Source organism: Phytophthora infestans, genomic scaffold, assembly GCF_000142945.1.
Source record: "Phytophthora infestans T30-4 supercont1.32 genomic scaffold, whole genome shotgun sequence".
NCBI classification, from domain to species: domain Eukaryota; phylum Oomycota; class Peronosporomycetes; order Peronosporales; family Peronosporaceae; genus Phytophthora; species Phytophthora infestans.
In genome coordinates this window covers 1514554-1539487 of record NW_003303727.1, presented here as the reverse complement: position 1 = coordinate 1539487, position 24934 = coordinate 1514554, and the positions used below count along the sequence as shown (strand labels likewise).

Sequence of the window (24934 nt, the reverse complement as noted above, 5' to 3'; positions counted from 1 at the left end):
TGCTAAGGAACATTTACATAGGCTCCTTGTTTTCTTTTGGTGTCAACTCGAGGAGTTTCGCCAATTCAAATGGTATGTTAAAATAATCTGGTCCAACGCTCAATGACGAGTACAATAAGTAGCGCGTACGGTGTACTGGCCGCTCGCCAGCGTACGCACTTCAACGACACAGCTCTCACGGTGAAGTCCGTACGGTGTCGAGACGAAAATACCTCGCTGGGAGCGGCTAGTTGCGGTAAATGCTTGGGTGACGCTTCTCTGGGGGCCGGTGTGGTCGTCACCATGCTCACGGCTCCAGTTTGATCCACTAAAACAGTCGCAATCGATTCAGAATTAGTTAGTATACTATCAAGGCGATGCTCAACGCGTGCAAGCTGCGCAGTACTTGGTGAAGGTGGCGGAGTCTGTACAGAATGATTGTTGCACAGGACTTCCTCGTCGGGCTCATAACCTAAGAGCTGTCAGCAGACTGCCCTCCACTTCTAGTACGCATGTAGATCGAAGAAAACAATAATGTGCAGGGAGCAAAGTTCTGCAGAATGAGAACGGCTGGCGTCTTCAATGGTTGGTGAAAGCACAAGTGAGCTGGGCATCACGTCGAAGCAGGACCAAAAGCAATGCCAACGCGATTCGAGGTCGTTTCTGCTATCGAAGTCTGGTGAGCATAGCGAGGGTACCCAGCGAGCTCATGGCTGGAGCGAGCAAGTTTCATTTTTGGAATGAATTGAAATGTCTTTTGTAGAAGCTAACAAAAGAGATACAAATAGCATACGCTTGCACGGTCTCAACCATCCCTCCTCAAGGCTCGATCCACCCAGCTGTCCAAATAAAAACATTCTCAGCCACATAAAAGGACGTTTCACTAAAGCTGTTACAGTATCAAGTACTGTATTGTGCGCTCTACGCCAAATTGCATTGCGTGATTGGTTCAATCTCTGGTGAGCCAAATCTCCGCCAATGGCGCGAAGCACTTCTTTGACTATAGAGCCTTTCTAAGTACGATTCTTGGCTGAGTCACAATTACCTAGAGGCGCGATTTGATTTGGTATGTGGAGACTTTGAAAGGTTTTGCTATACCGCTCTGAATATTCAAGTTTGTGCGAAAATTCACAATACTAATTTTGGCGAAGAACGGGCTAAATCATTTCCTCTTTGAGTTGTGGTCCACATTAGTAATGTCAGAAAATCACACAATCGGTTTAGTGGCATACACTTGAAGAGCTCCCGTAAAGTTTCGCGCCATGAGCAACAAGACACGCGCGAGCTCTGCCAAGGAGCGCAGCGTCTTCGGTACGTCTCCAGACTGAGTGCAACGTGTACCATCTCCTCCACCTGTGGATTCAGCTGATATCCGCTGCTATTCCACCTCTTAACGCCCCTCCAGTCGCCTCTAACGTGTCCACGCTCTTTTCGATGCTGTTATTAAAAAAAATTCAGTCGGAAACATCCCGTACGATGTGACGGAGGATATGCTTAAGGAAATCTTCTCAGAGGCCGGATCGGTCATGAATTTCCGGTGCGTTGGGAGCTCATAACGTCCACAAAAATAACTGGGAACGTCGTGAACGCGAACCTCGAGCTGACTGTGTGGGTGTTTTTTATTGTCATGGCAGTCTCGTGACGGACCGAGAGACCGGCAAGCCCAAAGGCTACGGCTTCTGTGAATATGCAGACGGAGCGACGGCACTGAGTGCTATGCGCAACCTCAACGGCTACGAGATCAACGGCCGGAACCTCCGTGTGGACTTTGCCGACGGTGGGGATAAGTCCAACAGTGCAGAGAGGAAACGACACGACAATGGTGGCAACACCCGTCCTGGATCTAGCGGAGGGAATTTTAGAAATGGAGCCGATGGGGGGAGGCCTACAATGGTGACGGGTGAGATGGCGATCCATTCCATTGAGTCGGCAATCGCTCGGATGGGGCCAGTCAAACTCTACGATATGCTAGTGCAGCTGAAAGAACACGCAAGACAAAAGCCGGACGTGACGAAGAGCATCTTGATGGCCAATCCAGCTCTCACTCACGCTATCGTACAGAGTTTCAAGACACTTCAGATCCCCATTCCTTCTTCCTCGGAGACTCAGCCGGTGCTGCTGGCCCCCCCTTCCATGATGCATCAACCGCCAATAATGGCTGCAAGGATGATGCCACCTCCTCCACGTCCACCGATGGGTGGGCCAATGGGTCCTGGGCCTGGCATTCTGGGCATGGCGCCTCCCGGTGTCCAACCCACGATGTTGGCCCCCCATCCTGCTCAAGCACCAACCAAGGCTGGTGGTACGCGTTGGAGTGCACGACCCGGACCTCTGGCTACCCAGGGAGCAAGTGCTGCGATGGCTAATCGACCTGGGGTTGCGATCCCTTCTACGAGTCCAATGCACGCACAACCGCAGCCAGGCTTAATGCCTACACCTCCAGGCCCTCCTCAGTCTAATGGCCCTCCCAGTAGCAACTTGGCCCATGCGAATCGTGACCCTCGACGCGCTGGAAGAGACCCGCGGTTGGCTAAGAGACCGTACCCTGGCGAGCAGCCAGGACTGATCCCGACACCTGGAGACAGTGACCCATCCAAGCGCATTAAGCCCAGCGACGGTGCCCCACCTGGACAATTCGATGCCATCGCCGAACTTGCGCGTGATATGACGCCACAGAAACTGGATATGCTTCCACCTAACGAGCGGCAAATGCTGTTTGCCTTTATGCAGCAGAACAACATTCCTTTTTAGAGGATCCACTTGTGCAGTCGGACGAAAAGTATCCAGTGACAGGCAGCACTTGTCCGTAGAATTAGTCGCAGTTGTCAGCATACAGTGAAGAGACTTCTACACGTAAATATTGCACTTGTCAGTACAAAAATAACGACAACGAAAACACAAATCGGTGTTTCTAAAATACCAAAAAGCTCTGTTATCATCTAGAAGCGAGCCGGGAGGCCTTGCCCAGCAGTAGCCTACCTAGCCGCCAATCAATCCATCTACCGCCTGCTCTGGTTGCGTTGGTTGGCGCGTTGGGCCTTGCCAGCACGCTTGCCGCCCTTGGCTGCGGCCTGACTCTTCATCTTGGCCTTACGTGCACCAGGGAAAGATGACATGTCGTTCGTGCTCTCCTTAGTGTTACTCTTAGCGTGGCGACGCTTGCCTCCAAAGCCAAACTTAGCGTTCTTTGCTTCGCGTGCCTTATTAAAGCGGGGCTTCTTGCTAGAGCCGTCACGGTCACCACCTGCATGCTTTCGCTTGCCGCTGACAATCGAGTCCAGCTCAGTGTCATCGTCGTCCTTAAGGCCGCCGCGCTTGTCGTTTCCTTTACGTTTCTTCCACTGCTTGACAGCCTCCAGCGTGTCTTTCTTCTGCTGGTTGCGCTCCTTGATCTTCTCGGCTTGAATCTCCTTCGCCACCTTGCGGTGGGCCTGTGATTTCTTGCGTTCTTCCACAGCTGTGATCTTTTTCTGCTCGTAAATGAGTTTATCCTTGACCTTAGCCATGTGCGCGTCGCTCTTGAGCATCTCAGCGAAGTAGTCGTCCGGTCGCTTGTAAGCCACGCCCTCTTTCTTAAGTCGCTCCTTTGCAAGACGTACACCAGCCAGTGTGTTGTTGTAGAAAGCCACCTCACGCTTTAGATCGTCGTGTACGCTTTCCAGTTCGAGTGACACAGCGCACGTGTCTAGTGTCTCTACCCACGGCAGCGGCTTGGCGTCCCAGTCCTTCACCAGAGCTAGCAGTGCCTCCCTATTGTATACGCCCTTGCTCTCACGCTTGGCGCCCTCCGCTTCGGCCTGCGCTTCAGCCACGAGACGGCGCTCAAACTCAGCCTCGGCGTCCTCGTCCTCACTCTCTTCGTCGCTGGAAGCTTCGGCGACGGCTGCAGCTGCCGAGCTTAGCGCCGGCGTCTCTAGGATTTCTTCCTCGGCGGCATCTTCGGCGCGCACCAACGCACTTACGGCGCGGCCTTTGCGTGCTCCACTGCTCTTGCGGGCCATAGTAGCTGGTGCTGCTAATGAATCCAAGTGACAATGGCTGGAATCGGTTGGCCTATGACGTCTGGGACGTCAGTAATATATTTTTCACGTTAGTGACATTATCACGACCCTCGTAGCAACTCGCTTTTGTGACGGAAAGAATGACTGTAGCCATGCTCATCTCAGCTTGCCTTTTTGCACAGCGTTAGGATGGGATCTGCCACGCCATCTCGTTGGTCACCCGGTTGACATAGTACGTCTGCTGCGTGGTTGGGTCGTACACCTCTTCCCATTGGCCGGTGGTGGACTGTGGATTGGAGTATGAGTGATCGTCCACGCTGGAGGTGTATGCGTCGGTGTAGCCATCTGCTGGGGACAACTCCATGCTGTAGTCGGAGCCATTGACGTCGTATGGCAAGCTGCTTCCTGCCCCCGGGTAGCTATCGAGAGCCTGATCTGGCGCTTGGGCTTGAGGAGAATAGTTTTGTTGCCATTGGTTGGTTGAATCGTAGCTGGGATCGACGGACCCCGTGGCAGAGTCGTAGGCTATATAGTTGTAGCCGACAACTACAACTTGATTGTACTCTGACGAGTCAAATGTGCTATAGTCGGCCCCGTACCAATTTAAAGCGCCGGAGTCGTTAATGATACCAGCGTAGTCTCCGGTCGCATAGTACTTCGCGCTATCAACTAGACCAGTTACTACTTCGTCCACTGCAGGCGACGGTTCTATCGTGGTTGAACCATATCCATAATCGTAGTTCGTCGGATATGTTGTTGAGTACCCATCGTACTCCGTCCACTCTGAAGAAGTCTCGGCTGCGTTGGCTGCAGGATAGTAGCTGTAGCTGTAGTTGTAGTATGGATCCATTGGGGTCTCATTTGTCGTCCATGTTTCAGTCGGAGCTGGCCATGTGTGCTCTAAGGCAGTACTAGTAATTCTTGATGTTTGCTCCACGCCTTCATAAGCTCCAAAACTCGCAGCAGGAGCTTGGATGTCGATAGCATTAGTGGCCTTCTCCTCACGTTTCACGTCCTCTTCATGCTTTTGCTTCGCCTCAGCCTCTTTTTGTTGCTTCTCGAAGTCCTTCGCTCGCTGCCGTCGTGCCACTCGCTCACTGCGATCCAGCAGCTTGAGCCTCTTCCACTCCCAGAATCGCTCGGCGCTGCACAATAAACACGCATTTTATACACAGTCAGCATCGAATCCGACCTTCCATTTCAAGTAGCAAGACGTACAGCGAATGATTAATCCACACGGTCCGCCTCGGATTCAGCGAAAACTCGACGAGAAACATTGCTACCGGGACATCCTCCAGCGCATCTTCTTCGTCGTATCGCTTCTTCTTGGACAGTGGTGGGTCATACGGCAATGCTAAGGGAACCACGCCTTCAGTGATTGCTAGCTTTGAGTGAACATCAGCCAGCCACGTTGAATCTGCAGCGTCAGGCTGGTTTTCGGCCTCTTTCTCTTGTAATAGTTCACTTTCTGCTTTGCCCCATTGCTCCAGTTGACCCCACGCACACAGCGCTCTCTCTGCAGGCTGCGATTGTTGTGCCGTTAGCCTCCGAAGCCGAATCGTTTGTCGGTTGCGAATCCATCCTCGAAGGTCTTCGCTAGTCCGAATCTCGTTCGACCCTGCATGAAGCAGACCGAGTCCTGGCAACGGGATCCCCACACTCGCATACTCGTCGATCAGCAACCCAAAGAACCTCGCACGAATGGACAATTGCCGACGTGCCAAGGCATGTAAACTACGAAGCCGGCGCTCCACTGGCGTATCAGAATGCAGAGGTGAAGCCATTCCCAAGGCATTCTTTGCCCGAAAGGCTAGTCGCTTGGCTACTCGAGCATCCTCTTGACGATGCAGCCACTGCTCGCTGGTTTCTTTGCGTCGAGCAGCCACAAGACGCCTGGCCCGAAGAATTGGAGCTTGAGAGCGCCAAAAGGTCTGGATCTTTCGAGCACACCGCTCCTGGCGAGCTCGTAAAACTCTCGCACGCATTTTATCCAGATCTGCACGATCTCGAGCCTCTTGTTCTTCTCGAAGACGATGAGTCCGCCGCTGTCTGCCCAACGTTTGTAGAGGCACCGGTCGAAGCTCTCCACAACTTTCCGTTGGATGGGACTGAAGAGCACAGCTCCCACAAACTCGACGAGGGGAATCCCCACACGCTTCACATTCCCACTGGACGGCATCACCAGCTCCTTGGACTCCGAAGACAGCACAGGGCGGACGTGAAGCTGTGTCCGCGTCGTCTTCACCGTCTGGAATGCAAGATGTGCAGAGTTCCAAAAGAGGCTCCGGGCGGTGAGCTTTGAGTCCACCACGACGATGCAAGAACCCGAAACACACGTCGCAGAACAGAGATTCTCCGCCAAACTGCTCCTCGTCGTCGTTGCACGTGCTTTTGGCCGATTTGATCTCCTTAGACGGCTGCTTCGGCTTCCCCAAACTTGCTGAATTAGGGTTAACTGGAGGCTTTGGCTTAGGTTTCGGAATGCATTCAAGGCAACGGCGTGAAGCGAGCTGGAATCTACACAATCCGCAGAGCAGGAGACGCTCCAGCTCGTGGTCGCGCTTGATGGACGACTGCGTAGTTGCATCTTCTCTATCATTCGCTGCCTCAATACTCTCGACGCTAGCGATGGCTTTAGCTTTGTGGTATCCCCCAAAGCACACAAGACAGAAACACTCATTGCAGTCGTAGCACACCCACTCAGCACATCGGTCGCAGTCCTTCCTTCCATTACAAGGGGCTTTCAACGTGCGTTCAGGGGGAGGAAATGGCACCGGCTCACAGTGAACATCTCCAGCTCCTAGGATAGGCGGTTTCTGCCATGTCGAGTAGCCCGATCGAGGATTCATCCAGTACGGCAAACCCCACGTTGGATCCAAAAACTTCTCGTACGTTTCCTGCATAAGACGTCGCAGCTCGCGTCGTGCTAATAGCTTCCGAGCCTGAGTTTGCAGCACCACAGCGGCACGAGCGAGTTCTTGGTGGCGTATATGTCGCCTCCTTTCGAGAAGGATTATTTTACCTCGTAGCCTGTAGTGTCGCCGTGCAAAAAGCCCTTGGAGGCACGACGCGTGGCGAGACAACTCACCCGAGACGAGCGTTTCGAATTGAAGTGCCAGTGGCTGCAGCGACGAGTGAGACAGCAGAGAGTACCATGACAACGCCAGTATGCGCGCTTCAGTGCCATCGAAGCGCCCCCAGTACAAAGCTGCGTTCTGCGCCAGAGAAATCTCACCCAGTCGCTCGATCACCCGCACAAACGACGCGAAATCTAGAGCTCCTTTCGCTCCCCCAGTGGATCGAGCCACTGCCACATCAACCTCCACGGACGCAAACGTTTCGACTCCTTTAGCTACCTTAGTACCAGGCTTCTGCTTTCGACGGGTCGGGCACGGGGTGGTCTCAACGGTAGAAGATTGTTGGAGCCGATGCGCCACGGGGTTCCCTTGCTTAACGAGCGACCGGAAGAACGAGACAGCTTTAGTCCGCTCCAGTTTGGTTTGCAAGAGTGTTTTCCCGTCCAATTCGCGCCATACGAACGGCAATTTCCAGCCACTTGCCATCAGAAACATCATTTGAAGAATCGGGAATGCCACCGCACTGGAATGGCGCTTCCCACCGCTAGAGGCCACAATCGTTGGCTTTGTCGGCGATGCTCTGGGTCTTGTGGGAGACCTTGACGCCGTGGCAAAGAGAAGCGGACGCAGGGCGTCTTCAAGACTGACGTTGAACGACTGCACTACGAATCCATCGGCCAAGTGTTGTCGGCAGAGCCGCAGGCTTTGGTCGCAGAAGACCAACGTCTCCTCTCGTCTCCTAACAACCTGTAGAACACGTCTCAAGTGTGACGGCAACAAGCAGCGAGCACGATACCATTTCTGCAGTCGCGTGGAAGCCGCCAGCCGCGTCTGTTTCTCAACGCGCCAAAGTTTAGCGAGCCGTTGCGTTCTTTTGTGTTTGAGCCAGCGACCAATTCTACGTGCAGCACGTCGGCGCTTTTGGATGCGTCTCCGCTTCCATCGGAGAAGGTAGCGCTGCAGCAGTCGCTCAGCGAAACGCTGTCGTGCCACATTTCTGCCATGAATTCCTCGAACACGTCGCTGGATGTCCGTAGCTGCTTTGTGTCTCGTTAGAACACGATTCTCCACTTTGCGTGCGTCATTTCTCCACTTTCTGCATCTAGCTCGCTTCCTCACGCGATAACGGCGATAGAAGCATTGGATGGTTACTGCTGCTTTGGCGTCAGTATTGTGAGCAGTGTTAGAGTTGCTCTCTCTCAGTTTCATCGGCTTCAGTAGCGTCATTATTCGAGTAGGTTGAGAGCTACTCGGTATGATTCGCACAGGTGAGTTCCCTGCTTCAAGCACTTTCTTGTCCGAAACGAACCGCGCTGAGCTTGTGCGCTGCTGCATTCGCTCTATCCGACCCGATTTCTCTGCCAGTCTAGTCCGTCTAGCTTGTTTCTTGTGTCTAGCTTGGGTCATAAGGAACTTGCGTTGCTCGACCCACCGCCGCAAGTGCCTCTGGATGAGCACAGCAGCACAGCGCGAGCGTTCAAGTTCACGTTGTACAAGTGCCATCCATTCCTTAATCTGCTTGACCCGAGCAGCTTCACGCTTCGCTTCAACGCCGAACCAGTGGCACACGGCTTTGCTGATGCTCGTGGCTGCACATTGACGTCTTAGCTGGTCAAGTAAACGATGCCATCGCATCCGCATAGCGAAAGGAAATATGGATCGATGAGCTATCAGATACCCAGCTCCACGTCTCTCGATCATCCACGCAGCACGTGCTTGTTTGGACATACCTCGTAGTAGTGCAAGTCGAACACGTTCTTCCTGTCGCTGGCCTTGTTGAAACTCTCTCCATTTGCGTCGTTCCCGATGCCCTCGGTAAAGCTTCTGTAGGCTCACAACAGCGAACAACTTCCGTGTGTTCACAAGGGCATTCACTAGCGACTGGCTACGCCATTGCCTTGTACGAAACGCTCTCTGCAGCAGAACAGCAGCAGTCTGTCGTGTTTGACGGTACTTGATGGCACGATGGCGAAGATAGCGACGCCACGCCATTTGAAGTTTTACAGCCTGACTGGAGCGGTATTTGAGCCTGAAAGCTAGAAGCTGCCTTTTTTGAGCTTCCATGGTGCAAAGTTCTTTACGTAGGCGTCGTGCTTCTCGTCGTGCTTGATGTCCACGGTAAATGCGAACGATGTGCGCCACTGCTCGACGTTGAGCTTGCAGTCGCAGCTCTACTATGATCCCCCACCAACGGCGGAAGTAAAGCTGGAAGAAACGATGTTGAAAGCGAGACAGCACACTCCGTGCAGCCTCCAGCTGTCGGTTGCTAGCGAGGTTTCGTTCAAAGAGGAATTTGGACGGCAGGATCTTCTCGGCGCGTGCGAGTTCCTCGCGTAGTTCAGCATCTGCACGCGTCACGGCCTTCTCGGAGCGCCGCAACTCCTTCTCTCGAGTGACGAGAGCTTTCTGCATCAACCCAAAAGTCTCCGTTGTACACGCAGCCAATTCTTCTGCTATGACCTGGTCATTATCGCAGGTGGTATCACGCCCGGGTAACGAAGGAGGAGACTCCAGCCTAGTTTTAACCACCGATACGTTACGACAGACACCTGTCTGAGTAGGCTTCTTTGGTGGTGACGTTATTGTTACGAGGCTCGCAGCTTCACTTTTATCCCTCACATCGACGTGTTGGCCTCTCTGCTTCGCAGTTGTGTTTGCCTTACTTTTTCGGAGTGCCAGAAGCTCCCGGTACAGGTCCTTCGTGTCTGGTTCGCGCGTTGATCGCCGTCGTTGAGTTTGCCGCTGCTGTAATACTTGTCGGACCAGCACACCGTCCACAGACTCGAGTCGCTGTCCAGTCTCGATGACTCGCAGAGCAGCTTGCAACTGTACGAGCTTGTCCATGGATCATGCTGGACGCGAACGTCTCTTCAAAATGCACCTTTATAAATTGAAATTATTGTGCTTTGCGCTTTTCTAGCATATTTTAAAGTTTAATTCTGATTATTTTTCTCCACCCCTCCGTAAATTGATTGTTCAAATGGTCAGGTATCGGCAAAATTGGAGCGAAATTTGTTCCTATAAAAAATCGTGCTGACGCTACGAAAGTAGAGCTTTCAAACTAGCTCAGCCACGCTTCCGTAGGAGCTGTACGACCGAAGTTATCTTCGATTTAAAGAACTGCTAATTCTTTTTGGGACCAGACAAGTAGGTAGCTATTGGGAAGACCAAAAACGAGGATTAATTTGTACCTAATATATGTGCACTCAAAAAGTTATGTATTCCACACAGCGAGTTAATAGAAAAATAAAAAATGAGGATTTGATTGTTCTCTTCACAATCGAACTCATCTTGGGAGGAGTCATTATCACAGATTAGTGACACCACCCGGTGGTTAGGATGGGTCTGAATTGCTCGACGTGGATCCGTACAGTTCAAAGTGGATTAGGCCTAGGTAAAGTGGATCGAAGGCCGAGACTATCACTCTGAACCTCCAGGTGAGGTGGGTGATGCGGGGCGAACACGTTGATTAGTAGTTCAAGGGGGAGATACCTGGATACGTATCCTATATGGGTCGACGGTGTGGATCGGGAATAAGAGATGACAGACGATGGATCTGGGGGATAATAGTGGCTCTGTAACGGGGTACGTAGCCCTAAGTGTACCCTGGTTACATGAATTGTGACACTTCACACTTCAGGAGTATGACACGTCATACTTCGGGATATTTGGTACAAAGTACCAAGGTCGTTCAAAGCCAACCATTGGTTAACGACATTGCATTTCTATAGGTGACTTATAGTTTGTATTAAACCCAAGCTTTATCTACCTATAAATATACTCAGTTTACATTTTACCTTAATTAGGTAACTTCGCTCTCTTTAGAATAAAGAGGGGACCTGTGAACTGCCGTTCACTGAGAGTTTGTATATTCTCGGAAGATAACTTTCTCTAGCGCAAGGTGCTGTGTGTCAATCCACGCCACCGCGGGTAGACTACCTGAACCTCTCCGAAGTTCGTTGCCATGGATATGAGCGACTTCTCCCATATGAACGACTCTCAGTTCGAGTCGGTTCGGAAGATGGCAGGGATGGAGACTCTGCAGAGCCTTGTGGTGTCAACACCGGCCGAGCAGCTCGAGCGCGTCAATGCGGTCGACGCGTACGAGCAGGGCCTCATCGCGCATGTGCGGGAGAACCTGCAGGCTCCGGCGGCGGAAGCAAATCCGCCTCACCCGAAGCCAATATGGCTGAAGGTTAAGCCGAATGAAGGGAAGGAAGGCGAGAACCTTCACTTCCGGGTCCGAGAAGTAGAGCTTGCGATGGACGCGGCTCTGATCTCGACTGAGCAAATTCGTGCTGCTTTTGCACTCTCCAACCTTAGCGGTCGTGCTAAGGGTTGGGTGTACACACGGGAAACAACATCCCCTGGATGTTTCACATCCTGGGCTCAGCTGTGTGAACAGCTCCGAGCCGCGTTCCTCCCGGCGAACTACGAGTACCGCCAGCGTTCGCGCTTCCTCTCGTGTAAACAAGAGAGGCGTGAACTGCACGAGTACGTGCAAGAGATACGGGAGCTCACGGCGTCCCTAGTGGGAAACCCACTCAACGAACACATCAAGATGACTGTGTTCATGGACGGCCTTCGAGTGGACCCCGCACGCACTCAGCTGTTCCGGGTGCAGTCAAGCACCCTTGAAGAGGCGATTCAAGTGGCTCTTCAAGAAGCGTACAGCTATCGTCAGGCGCGTACGCCGGCCTCAGCGTGGCCTGGGAGTTCCTTGTCGGCTCCCGGTCGAACAAGCCCCAACGGACCAGTTCCCATGGAACTCGGGTCCGCCGAACAGCGTGACATCCGCTGCTTCGGCTGCGGGAAGATGAGCCACTTCAAGCGCGACTGTCCCGCGGAAAGACTCCGCAGACGGTCCTTCCCCAAGCCCGTCCTCAAGGGTCGCTGGCAGAAGCCAGGATCCCGGGGACAGGGGAACGCAGGGAACCAGTAGGGGCGGGGCGCCCTACTGGGGAAGAACTAAGTCTTCGTGATGGGTGCGCGGGTGGCGCGTACCACGGGGACTTAGCCCCTGAGAGTCTTCGCACTCTCGAATCGGCGAAGAGCAGCGGCGGGTTGCTCGTAGTACACGGATGTGTACGGGGATACGATCATCCCTTTAGAATCTTGATCGATTCTGGGGCGTCGAAGAATCTCGCACACCGCCAGACGGTTGCTCGTAGCAGCAACAAGTTGTACGATGTTTTGAGAGAAAGCAATAGCAACGGGATGGTGTTAGTGCGACTGGCCGACGGGAAGGTCGTCACTGTCCCCAAAGTCCAAGTGGATATGGCCGTCAAGTTTGAAGACTTTGACAGCCTCGAACAGTTCACTGTTCTCGATATGAATCCATATGACATGATCCTGGGCATGCCCTGGCTTGAGAAACACGAGCCCTGGATCGACTGGCGAGGCAAGGCAATCGGTGCCAGCCGCCCTGCGCCGTCCGACAGAGCATTGGTGAGTCATGTTCCCACCTCTGTCAGGACCCGGGGCGCCCGCAAGGGTTGCCAGGGTACCAAACCATCCGGCAGATGCTTGGGACGTGTCGACTTATATGACGACTCCGAGGATGTTTTGATGGTGGCAGCGCCCAGAAGAGGCGCTGGCCAAAGGCGTAACTTAGGTCCACAAGCGGGTAACTTAGTTCCGCAGACAGCTGCAGCTGTCATGAACACCGAGAACAGCGTGTTCAGAGTGGGTAACAGAGTTCCACACACGGTCGCCCAGACCTTAACTGAAGAGGAAGACGTCGGATACGCTTCCTGTGTGGGTAACAAAGTGCCACACGCGGTCGCCCAGACCTTAACTGAAGAGGAAGGCGTCAAACACGCTTCCTGGGTGGGTACCATAGTACCACACGAGGCCACGAGTGCCTCGGATGTCGTAGCGACGACATCCCTAGACGTGGGCAGCATAGCTCCCCGTCACAGACGCCGTCGGCAAAGACACCGCCGCCGCCTCAAGTCGGATCCGAACTTCGTTCCGATCAACGTCGCTTCAAGCGACTCGGAGTCCAGGGCTCGGGCTCCTCCGACAAGGCCGGTGGAAGAGTGCTATCACATCTTCGATGACAAGACCGGTTTACCCGTCAAGGCATCTGGTGTCCACTTGGAACCATTGCCGGAGGTTGCAGAGATACTGAACCTCGAGGAAATGACGGCTGAGTCTTTCCTGGCCAACCTCAAGGCTGGAGAGATTGCTGAGATGGTGCTCATGAGACCTGAGACCACTCGGGAGGAGCTGAACTCCTCCTCAGTCTTGGACGAGAACGTCATGGAAGACCTAAACAAGCAGCGTCAGACGCGATTGGGCTATGAGATCCTTAAGAACCCCAAGGATCCGGTGTATCCTTTGGTGACGGAGTATGCGGACGTGGTGAACAAACACCCACCGACCTAACTCCCACCGGATCGAGGCGTACGGCACGAGATTGATCATGTGCCCGGCACAAAGTATTGTGTCACGAGGCAATGTCCTCTCCCGCGCGAACAGCGCGAGGTCATTGATGCCTTCTTCGCCGCGAAAGCGAAGGCAGGCATGGTGCGGGAGTCAAAATCCCCGCACTCGACGCCGACTTTCTGCGTTCGGAAGCCGAACGGAAAGTGACGTCTGGTTCACGCTTATAACAAGCCGAACAACGCAGCGGTGTCGACCCAAACACCAATCCCACGAAAGGATGTGTTGTTAAACAACATGACCGGGAGCGTACTGTACAGTGCGCTGGATTTGGTAGACGGATACTACCAGATCCTAATGCGGGAGAGTGACATCCCGCTCACCGCGGTAAGCACTCCACGCGGCATGCTTTGGGAGTGGCTCGTCATGCCGCAGGGCTTGTCTAACGCCCCGGCGACGTTCAATCGCCCGGTGACGCAATTGTTCCGCCCTTTGCGTACCTTCGTACAGACGTACTTCGACGACATATTCGTCCATAGCCGTGCCAAGGGAGGCGAGACGTCCATGGAGGTGCATCTAGGACACCTCCGTCGAGTGTTGGACGTAATGCGAGCAAACAAGCTCTACGCCAACATCGACAAGTGCGTTTTCGCGTCACCAGAGATTAAAGTTCTCGGTTGCTTCGTAAGCAACGTGGGCGTTCGGGCTGACCCAGACAAGGTCAAGGCCATAGCAGCATGGCCGACGCCCCGATCCCAGAAGGATCCTCGAAAGTGGTTGAGCTTGGCCAACTACCTTCACAAGAACAGCGCAGGGTACGCGGGCTTCGCTAAGCCCTTGTCGAGCCTTCTTCAAAAGGACGTCGACTGGCGCTGGGAGCAAGAGCACCAGGATGCTTTTGACAGCATCAAGGCCGGTCTCCAATATGCCCCTGTCCTGGCCCTGCCGGATGAGACGAAGCCGTTTAGCGTCGTCTGCAATGCCTCCGATTACGCCATCGGATGTGCATTGCTGCAGGCCGACACGGCTGGACATGAACGAGTTATCTCGTCCCAGTCCAGGCAGCTGAAAGCCGCCGAGCGGAACTACCCTGTCCACGACAAGGAGCTCTTGGCAATGAAATATGCCCTTGTGAAGCTTCGTGATCTACACAGACCACGCATCCTTGAGGACGGCGACTAACTCGCCTTACCTCTCCCAAAGGATGGCGAGGTGGCTGTCCTTCTTCGCGGAGTACAACTTCCGCGTCAAAAACAAGCCGGGCAAGCTCAACGTGCTTGCGGACGCCCTCTCTCGGCGTCCTGACTATGAGTTGGCCCACACCACGCGGGTGACAACGGATCTATATGATCGGATACGCATGGCGTATCGGGACGATGAGGCTGTCGCGCCTATCGTCAAGTTCCTTATGGCAGGAACGAGCGCGAAGTCCGACTGGCTCTCATCGCGACAGCGCTCACGGCTCTACCGATATGAGCTGAAGGATGGCCTCCTCTATTACCGGGTGGAGCCCAGTGAACCTTCACGGGTGGTCGTACCCAACGACAAGGATCGGAAGTTCGATATCACCGCGGAGACGCACGATGCGCTATCCAGCGGCCACTCGGGCCGCTAGAAGACCTTCCTGTCGGTCTCCCAGGCCTTCTGGTGGACCCACATGTACAAGTGGGTCGCCCGGTACGTTAAGACATGCGAAACATGTCAGCGGGTCAAACCCGCAGGGCACTCTTCGGCTCCACTACAGAGCCTGCCCGTACCGGCTGACTCTCGGAAGTCGATGCGTCTTAACTTCATCTTTGGGCTTCCCGCCGACGGACACGGCAACACCGGAATTTTAGTGTTCGTGTGTCGACTGAGCAAGATGGTACATCTTGTTTCCGTCACTGTTACGGGCGAACAAACCGCAAGGTTGTTCGTTGATGGCGTGTTCCGCTATCACGGTCTCCCGGAGACGATTGTCTCGGACCGAGACCCGCGGTTCACGGCTGCGTTTTGGAAAACGCTGTTCCCTTTACTGGGAACTCGTCTGCAGATGTCCACTGCGGACCATCCGCAAACAGACGACCGGACAGAGCGCGTCAATCGAGTGCTCGAGGACACTCTGCACAGTGTGTGCGCGGCAACACCACGTACGTGGTCGACGCAGCTTCCAGTTGTTGAGTTTGCGCTCAACAACGCAGTGCACGCGTCCACGGGGTTCACGCCGTTCTACTTGAACGGCTTTCGTCACCCCAGAGTGCCTCTCACTCTTCGAGGAGACACTGACTCCTCTATTCTAAGTGGGGGAGAGGCTCCGAAAGCCCTTTCCTCCCAGGTCTCGGATGTGAGACCAGTTTCGCTGCGGAAACAAGTGGAATCCTTTATGGATACCAAGCTGAGCGTTGTTCGTTGATGGCGTGTTCCGCTATCACGGTCTCCCGGAGACGATTGTCTCGGACCGAGACCCGCGGTTCACGGCTGCGTTTTGGAAAACGCTGTTCCCTTTACTGGGAACTCGTCTGCAGATGTCCACTGCGGACCATCCGCAAACAGACGACCGGACAGAGCGCGTCAATCGAGTGCTCGAGGACACTCTGCACAGTGTGTGCGCGGCAACACCACGTACGTGGTCGACGCAGCTTCCAGTTGTTGAGTTTGCGCTCAACAACGCAGTGCACGCGTCCACGGGGTTCACGCCGTTCTACTTGAGCGGCTTTCGTCACCCCAGAGTGCCTCTCACTCTTCGAGGAGACACTGACTCCTCTATTCTAAGTGGGGGAGAGGCTCGGAAAGCCCTTTCCTCCCAGGTCTCGGATGTGAGACCAGTTTCGCTGCGGAAACAAGTGGAATCCTTTATGGATACCAAGCTGAGCGTTGTTCGTTGATGGCGTGTTCCGCTATCACGGTCTCCCGGAGACGATTGTCTCGGACCGAGACCCGCGGTTCACGGCTGCGTTTTGGAAAACGCTGTTCCCTTTACTGGGAACTCGTCTGCAGATGTCCACTGCGGACCATCCGCAAACAGACGACCGGACAGAGCGCGTCAATCGAGTGCTCGAGGACACTCTGCACAGTGTGTGCGCGGCAACACCACGTACGTGGTCGACGCAGCTTCCAGTTGTTGAGTTTGCGCTCAACAACGCAGTGCACGCGTCCACGGGGTTCACGCCGTTCTACTTGAACGGCTTTCGTCACCCCAGAGTGCCTCTCACTCTTCGAGGAGACACTGACTCCTCTATTCTAAGTGGGGGAGAGGCTCGGAAAGCCCTTTCCTCCCAGGTCTCGGATGTGAGACCAGTTTCGCTGCGGAAACAAGTGGAATCCTTTATGGATACCAAGCTGAGCGCTGTCAGCAGGGTCCGCGATGCCATGGCAGCGGCCTAAGATAAGCAAAAGGAGTACTCCGACAAACATGGAAGAGGAAACTTAAGTATATTTAAGGTGGAAGACTTAGTGTTGCTAGACACGAGGAACCTACCTCTTGACACTGTCAGCTCTGTCGGCAGCAACAAGCTGAAGCACCGCTTCATCGGACCATTTGCAGTCCTGGCCAGACATGGTGCGTCGTACACCATCGACCTGCCAAAGTCAATGACGACGCACCCGACGTTCTATGTTGGACGTCTTAAGCGGTACTTTGATCCACAGGGGGTATGCTGACTCGCAGACCCTCCTTGACCCAGCTCCTCGAAGCGAGGGCCGGTCACAGACGTCGACGAGGGCGTCGGATCAGGCACCCAAGCCTCGGTCGGAACGGCAAGGCTGCGGTCAAGACCGTACGCCGGAGGGGCTCCGTAAGAACGGACCCCGGCGCCATACGCCGAGTACGCTGAGTACGCCGGGTACGCACCATACGCGTACGTCTGGGAGTGTGCCGCGGGCGGCTCCGGACGTGGCAGCAGAGCCTCGATCCGTCGGATCATGCGAAAGGCCTCGTCCAGATCGGACGAAGAGGCCCGGCGATCCACCCGCAGATGCAGGCTCGCGACCTCTCGCTCCAACAGGTCCAGGCGGCCCGCAAGACGAGCGAGCTCGCCCTGATTCCCGGCCTGGGCGGCAGCATTACCGCCAGTCCCAAGACCAAGTGCAATCTCAAGCACGAGGACACGTTGACGGAGGCGGTCAACCTCAGGGCCCTGTGTCGGACCCGCAGCCGGAGCACTCGGACGAGAGTGGCGTTCGGGAGGCGCCGAGTACTCGTACTCGTACGAGGGCACCTCCGCCCCTGCTTGACCGGAATGGAGAAGTCCACTTCCACGTGGAGCGGATCCTCCAGGAGCAACGGCGTCGCGGTAAGCGACAGCTCCTCGTGAAGTGGAGGGGTTATGCCCACTCCGAGAACTCGTGGGAGCCGATTGAACGGCTCCTGGTTGATTGCCCGAAGGCTGTCGCAATCTGGGAACAGAAGCGGCGGCAGCTTCATAAGTAGTCCGGGGCTTCTTGCCCGAACGGGGTACGGACGATGAATACATTCCGTACCCGCGCTCATCGTGAGCGCTGGAAGCCGCGCGCTTCAGGATGTCCCTTGGCAGCATGCGCTTGCTGACCAAGTGGGCAAACCAAACACGAAGATCACGCTGGTCCAGGATGCGGGACAACAGCTGATCTTCATGGAGTTCCCGTAACTCCGTGGGTGAGTACTTAAGAGACTCCACCCATGCCCAGAACATGTCCTCACAAGAACTCTACGTGGGACAATTCTCGGGCATAACCCAGGGGTATCCCCAAAGAGGATAGAGACTACCCCGGGTCTCGGGCTTCTTACGACAAGTCGTGAAGTCCTTAATGGGAATGCGGTGTGGCGCGAGAAGCACACACCGAGCAGCCTCCAAGTTGTCAACGAACAGCTGTTCTTTCTGAACAAGGGCACGTTCGTAGATGCCCCTAGAAGTTTGACCGCCCACAAGGCCACGAGGAGCGACGAGAAGCTCTAAGAAGAGGTCAGCCCCAGCGCTCTCCTCGGGAGGCCAATACCCTCTTGAGTTGATGGCAGCTCCCTGGCTGACGGGTGCCACCACCGAACCTCCACGCACACGCTGGGCAGCTTGGAAATCCTCCTGCTGCTGGTCGAGGTCATTCGAGACCTCCCGGGGCTCAGCGAGAGCACCCTCCTCCTCCTCTTCTTCCTCCTTCTTCTCCTCTTCATCCGAGGAGTCGAAGATGCTCCGATGGGAGTGTCGAGTCTCCTTCTCCTCGCGGAGTGGTGACTTAGAGGCTGTACGCTTCTTTGAAGGCTTGGCGCCTTCGGCTTTAGAGGCCTTAGCACGTGCAAGACCCTCGGCAAGCGAGAGCCATTTGCGAGGACTCTCTTCATCATCTCCACCAGCTTTGGGAGCGCCCTTAGCCTTGACGGCCGGACTCTCAGAGCGCACAGACGTCCTGGGACTGTGATCACCTTGATCACTAGCGAGCGACTGCACGCTGTCATCCTTGTGCTCACTGGGCACTGGGCTGTGCCCTCCCACAGAGCCCGCAGGAGCATCGTGCGTGCTCTCGGACTCGGCTTCGCCCTCACTACCAGAATCGAACTCACGTTGGACGAACCGAGGGTTCGGACGGTTGCCTGGAGAGGCCGAGGGCGACGGGCTGCGGCGCTTGCTTGCCCGCCTGCCCACAGCCGCGTCACCCGAGGAACCGATCGCCTCGGAGGCCACCTGAGTAGCCTCCTTTAGGGCCGAGCCTTTGTCGTGAGGCTTAGTGCTCTTGGCTTGCGCCTTCCCGGCAGCAACCTTGGAGCGTGTCTTCGCACTGCTCTTTGCAGTGCCACGAGGCATGGTTAACGGCCGAAGTGGAGACCTAGAAAAAGAGCGCACAGACTGTTGCTCGAGGCTCTAACTGTGAAGTGAGCCTCCGCCGCGCTCGCGCGGCCAAGTCGATGGTTTTCGACTTTGAGAATGAGAGTTTGTGACGAGCACCTCTTCATTTTGATAGGTCGGTAAACCGAATCTAAGTGGGGGAGGATGTAACGGGGTACGTAGCCCTCAGTGTACCCTGGTTACATGAAGTGTGACACTTCATACTTCAGGAGTATGACACGTCATACTTCGGGATATTTGGTACAAAGTACCAAGGTCGTTCAAAGCCAACCATTGGTTAACGACATTGCATTTCTACAGGTGACTTATAGTTTGTATTAAACCCAAGCTTTATCTACCTATAAATATACTCAGTTTACATTCTACCTTAACTAGGTAACTTCGCTCTCTTTAGAATAAAGAGGGGACCTGTGAACTGCCGTTCACTGAGAGTTTGTACACTCTCGGAAGTCAGCTTCCTCTAGCGCAAGGTGCTGTGTGACCCCGTCACAGGCTCAGAGTATGAAGAACGGCAAGAGGAACATGGTTGGTGGTAGTATAACTGAGATCAAGTGGAGACTCGGATCCACCCTCGTCCGATTATATCTATGGGATATGGGATATACCATGTCCGGGCAGATCGCGTGGAGATCCTATGGAGGAAGGGCTGTAGACACCATATGAAGGTGGATCTGGTATTAACAACATAGGAGAAGGCAAGTTTTACCGCTAGATGACGCAGATCCCACTCCTCCAAGTCCGGATCCAAGGGATTAAGGATCCCACACAGAGTGACTTGGATCTTGGGTATAGGGGTGGTGGATCCAACGGATCGCGAGCTTTCGTGGAGAGATGAAGACTTCAGACGTTCGTAATGTGGTGTTGGACGATTAGAGGGCTCAGATTCATGATGAGTGTACACTTGCAGTAAGGAAGGCCACAGTGGCTAGGATCCAGAACAGTATGCCCATAATATGGTGACCTCACGATGATTACGCCATGCATCCGGTGATGCTGATACAGCTGGGGTGATGGACCAAGGAGAGAAAGGGCAGGCAGCCGATCATGGTAGGGGATTTAGCAGGGTAAATTGCATGGAAGGTAGAGCTCCAGGCAGGTATAGGCTTAAGAATCAATACCGACTTCTATTTGCACAGTAACACGCAAGTGCCTTCCTGCCCTCAAGATTCGGAACTACATTGGCCGTACGAGCTCGGAGAAGGTTGGGAATTGGATATTTAGTGGTGGTAGTGATAACTGGATAATATATTGGGCAGATTCTACCACCTAGTGAGCTTTCCTTTACACGTGCAGATCTGAAAGGTTAACCGGATTTACTACCTGGCCGGGTATACCTAAGAAGCTCTCAACTCTCAAGATCCCACTACAGGAAGTGACAAATACGACGCAAAGGAAATCAAAGGCAAGGGATACGCCCGCAAGGCAACCCTACGGCCAGATCTCAGATCTGGGCCCTGATCCACCAAGCTCGAATATTCGCTTGGGATCCAGAAACAATTACGGACGCAGAGTGAAGATCTTACCATTACTGCTCCACTCTATCCCCACGTCTCGCCAAGACACTCAAGCTTCACCATTTGAACTCTTCGGAAGTTACCGAGAGAGCAAGATCCCGCCCTACCGACGGGTACACAAGGTGATGAAAGTTCAGCAGATCACGGATCATCGGGGTACCCCTCCGTTAGTCGGCGCCTGGTCGCTGTTGGTAAGTTGGATGTAGCAATCTCGCAGATTTTGCTGCTCCCGCTACATTACATATACACTTCTGCGTGCGGCTGCTTCAGTAGGATAGCGACTCAGTGATGTACGTACTCCTTCGGCCTGACCTTCTCCTCATCGCACTGACCAAGAAATGTGTATAGCGCAGTGGCAACGATAACATCCACGAGCCTAACTGAGGCGACAATCGCCCCTGACAGAGAGCTATCGGTCAAGTCGGTGCTGCTGCTGATTGCTCCGATCTACATTGACTATGTGGGCGTCTAGGTGTCACCGTTTTGTTCACGACGCTGATCCGATGGTGGGTGTGAAGATGGCGTCGACTGATGAGGTGGCCTGGTTCGGCACGAACATGCACCAGGCGTATCTGAGACGCTGCCAAGTACTGGATTCAAGGCGTTGATCTTGAGTGGTAGCCAGGGCATCAAGCGCGAGTTCGCGGGGGAATCGTTAATCATACAGGATCTGGATACTAGGTCTACGCCACGCTCGGCACGCACGAGTACTTGGTCACGCAGGGCGGCAAGGCCAACATCGCGCTGCGCAAGCTCTCGGACCTACAGAGCGACCTACCGAGCGTGATCGACTACATTTCGCCAGGTAAGATCGAGCTAGCGATCAACGTGCCGGAAGGAACAAAGCTCCAGGAGCTGACGATCTACTACAAGATCCGTCGTGCCGCCGTAGACTTTGGCTGGGTGTGGCGCTCATCAACAATATAAAGTGCTCGCTGCTGCTCGCGCAGGCCATAGAGACGATGCTCAACCTCATCATTTTCGTCATCTTCTAATAGCACTAAACGATGCCCACGATCGACTGGCGCCCAGGAAAGGTGTGTAAGATGCCCATCGACTACATGTAACCTGTAACTAGTCCATACGAAGCTACTACACCAGCTACGAGTAGTACAAGGATGGCGACAAGTAGTTCAATCTACCGAGAGGACAAGATGTTGGACTTGTCAAGGAGGCGGGCTCTACGTTGTTGACAGTTCACGGGGTCATTGTGACTGGAGGACGCGGGCAATATCACTTAGCTTTGCTAAACAATTTTGCCGTACCAATTATTTGCTGTGTCAGTCCATCTTGAAGCCCTTTATATTGCAGTGGTACTTCGGCAGGGTGTCAAACCCGCTAGTATACATCCTACAAGCTGCCGTTTTATACTAGAAATACTACGATGGCACTGAAGCCTGGGTATGCTCGCTACAGCGATGCATTAAGCTTGTCGGGTTTCGTCCGTCACAAAGTGCAATTATCCAGTGAATGTCCCTAAAGTGCTAAATTTGTATTGCCTCTTATTCGATAAGACGCGCTGGTTCCGGACAATTCAGGTAAGAAGTTAAATTCGAAGTCGTACCCCTATCGATCGTATTGGCTATAAGCATGGATTTCGGATCATTACTGTAGTCTCATTAGTCCGCTTAATTATTAACCTTCTAAGCGAGTTCGGGTCTCCGGACCAAAAGGACTTATCCTATAATAAAGCGGCCAGAAATGCACTTATGAAACTGCAATTCTGGCATAGATGCTGCATTTCGTTCAACTGCGCCCGTAGCTGTACTTTCTAATTAGGATGAAGTTACCAACACAAACATAAGGCTCTGCTTGCTGATGTAGTCTCCTGGCCGCATTGATTACAATATATGCAGGTGGATTTAGACAAACATTTAGCTTGAATAATAGGGTATGACTCTTTTTTACTCATATTTACGATGACGGGCTGCCATTTTTAGCACCGAACCAGGTACGTTGTGGAACGTTGAGTCTGGGAGGTAACATTGTGGTATGATATTCGTGTGGATCCATTTTTACAGTGCAATCTGGACGAGGTTTCCGGTATCCGTCCGTTTGAACATCCATTCTCTGTGAAAATGCTGTGCCGAAGCGAAAAAGTTTGGCTTTCCTGTAGAGTAGTGATAATGGAAAATACTTCGGCTTTGTTGCATCAGGAACACGTGATAGCCCAATATATGTATGCTCGAACCTCCATTCTGGCGCATACGGGTAGCCTTCAAGTAAAAGGAGCACCCGTTTTAAAGTTACGCCTTCGGCTTTCCATACAGTCATCACGAACGCAAGATCAACAGCGAGCTGACAGTATTAAAACGATTTTTGGATGGGGGCATATTTCGGGTCACCATACTTTGTCAGATCCCATCTCTCATTTCAGAGAAAGCACTTCACCACAAATAACGGTCGAGGAACTAGCTAATATCGCCGTGGACACTGAATGCAGACCTTCGCTAACAGGAATCCGGCCGGCATTGGGTCCAAGCGGCGCCCAGCTGTGACGCCAGCGGTGGATTGACGTACACCAAAGGTCGCCTTGACCAAAGTTGTGCAAAATTACGCTCTAAGTGGCAAGGAATTTCCATAATACAGTACATATGTACTGGATATGTCCACCAGGTCTGTAAAATAAAAAAATGTGTACAGTTAACAGTATATACTAAGTGCGCTGCGAGCTTAAGATTCACAATCTTTGGCTCCGCGCGCTACGCCGGCTAGGCGTTTTCTTCTTTCGCGATGGGCGCTTTCGTCTTCTTGTAGACTGATACAGCCAGACGAAGTCGATAGTCTCTTTCTCGAGACCCACTTCAGCTTCTAGGCGAGGTTGTGGGTAGGTTCCCAGGTGGGTTCGTGGTAGTCAACCCATTGGATGAGAAAAAAATCAAAATCATTCTCCCATCGTTTTGCGTACACCTTTTCGACGTCAAACCATCGTTCTCCTAGACCTCGGCTTGCTCAGTTGCTGGCAATAGACCACCACCGCTGCGCATCACATCGATCGACGTTCTGACTTCTTCGGTGCTTGGTGGGCGGTTCGTAATGTTGAAATTGTTAGTGAGCCGGTAGACAAAGCCGTCGAGCCTGAGTTCCATGTTTCTGACATGTATCTTCCTCTTATTAGCAAATGCCTGAGTGGCCGGTTGTCGGAAGTTCTGACAACCGGCCGCACCCTGATTAAATATGAGTTTGGATTGGCTTGATCCTATTATAATTTTAAATTATAAACACCGACGGTTTAGCAATTTTTCATTTAACGATGGTTTTGTAGAGACGTGTCTCCTCCTTCAACTTTACGTGTGTAATTTCGGCTGCAGCCTGTCAGCCTCGATTAACTTTTTTTTAAGTATGAGCCTCCCCAAAAGGACATAAACATTGTTCAATTGTTTACTATAAATGTTATTCAGTTATTAAGAAAATCGGAGTAATGGGAAAAATTTACTTTTTTACAATCCAATTAGCACATATCATTTACTCGCATGCGTACTTAGCAATGAACTGGTTTTCTACATTAAATGTAAGCTCGTATTTAATGCGAGTAATGAGCTAAAGCTATCTGTTTCCACTTTGTATGGCAATATTTTTAAAGATTGGGATTAACCCAGTACATATGTACCGTATAATAGAATTTCCTCTCTCATCGGCTGAAACGCCCTTGTTCGGAATGAACAACAATCACTTGGTTGGCTCGTTTTGATTGTACCTATTCCAGCCAAATCGTATGATTGATTCCGGAATCTGCCAATTGGTGGTTGTCAGAGTTGGATACAAGCCTGTTAATTACAGACAACGACGGTGAAACTCAACCCCCCACAAAAACTCAACCCCCCTTACAGTGCAAATTTAAACTCAAGTAAAAATGTTATTTGTTATTTTATCCAATAATATACTTTCAAAAACATTGCTGGACAGCACGTCATGCTGGCGCCGTTTAAACAATCACGCTATTGCTGTTTCTGCGAAGTGATGGACGAACGTCGTCGGCAGAACAGCTACACCGTCAAGCAGAGACGGGAAGCGCTCGAGCGGGTGGCTCTGGAGGGATGTAAGCCTACCGCTCGGGCGCTTAATATTCCATTAGATACGTTGAAGGGCTGGAGAAAGAAGGCAAAGCTGCTGTTTGAGTTTAAGGGACCTCAAACTAGCAGAACGACGAAAGGACAAGGCGCAAAGACTAAAATCACATT

The 24934-nt window shown here is 53.1% G+C and overlaps 3 protein-coding genes across 3 annotated transcripts; 1 reads left to right on the top strand and 2 right to left on the bottom strand.

Moving 5' to 3' along the window:
* Positions 1-1241: 1241 nt before the first annotated feature.
* PITG_14249 (uncharacterized protein) lies at positions 1242-2730 on the top strand (the record flags this gene model as incomplete). The annotated part of the gene is made up of 3 exons (XM_002899292.1): positions 1242-1290; positions 1438-1516; positions 1614-2730. 3 exons carry the CDS (start codon positions 1242-1244, stop codon positions 2728-2730), a joined length of 1245 nt encoding a protein of 414 aa, XP_002899338.1.
* Positions 2731-2871: 141 nt separating this feature from the next.
* On the bottom strand, positions 2872-3980 carry PITG_14248 (rRNA-processing protein EBP2, putative; the record flags this gene model as incomplete). The annotated part of the gene is made up of 2 exons (XM_002899291.1): positions 2872-3800; positions 3861-3980. The coding sequence occupies 2 exons, from the start codon at positions 3978-3980 to the stop codon at positions 2979-2981; spliced, it is 942 nt and encodes a 313-aa protein (XP_002899337.1).
* A 1008-nt stretch (positions 3981-4988) lies between these two features.
* Positions 4989-9469, bottom strand: PITG_14247 (uncharacterized protein; the record flags this gene model as incomplete). Its single annotated transcript, XM_002899290.1, has 6 exons — positions 4989-5024; positions 5071-5125; positions 5199-6333; positions 6418-6553; positions 6602-8334; positions 8407-9469. The coding sequence occupies 6 exons, from the start codon at positions 9467-9469 to the stop codon at positions 4989-4991; spliced, it is 4158 nt and encodes a 1385-aa protein (XP_002899336.1).
* Between the last annotated feature and the right edge of the window lie 15465 nt (positions 9470-24934).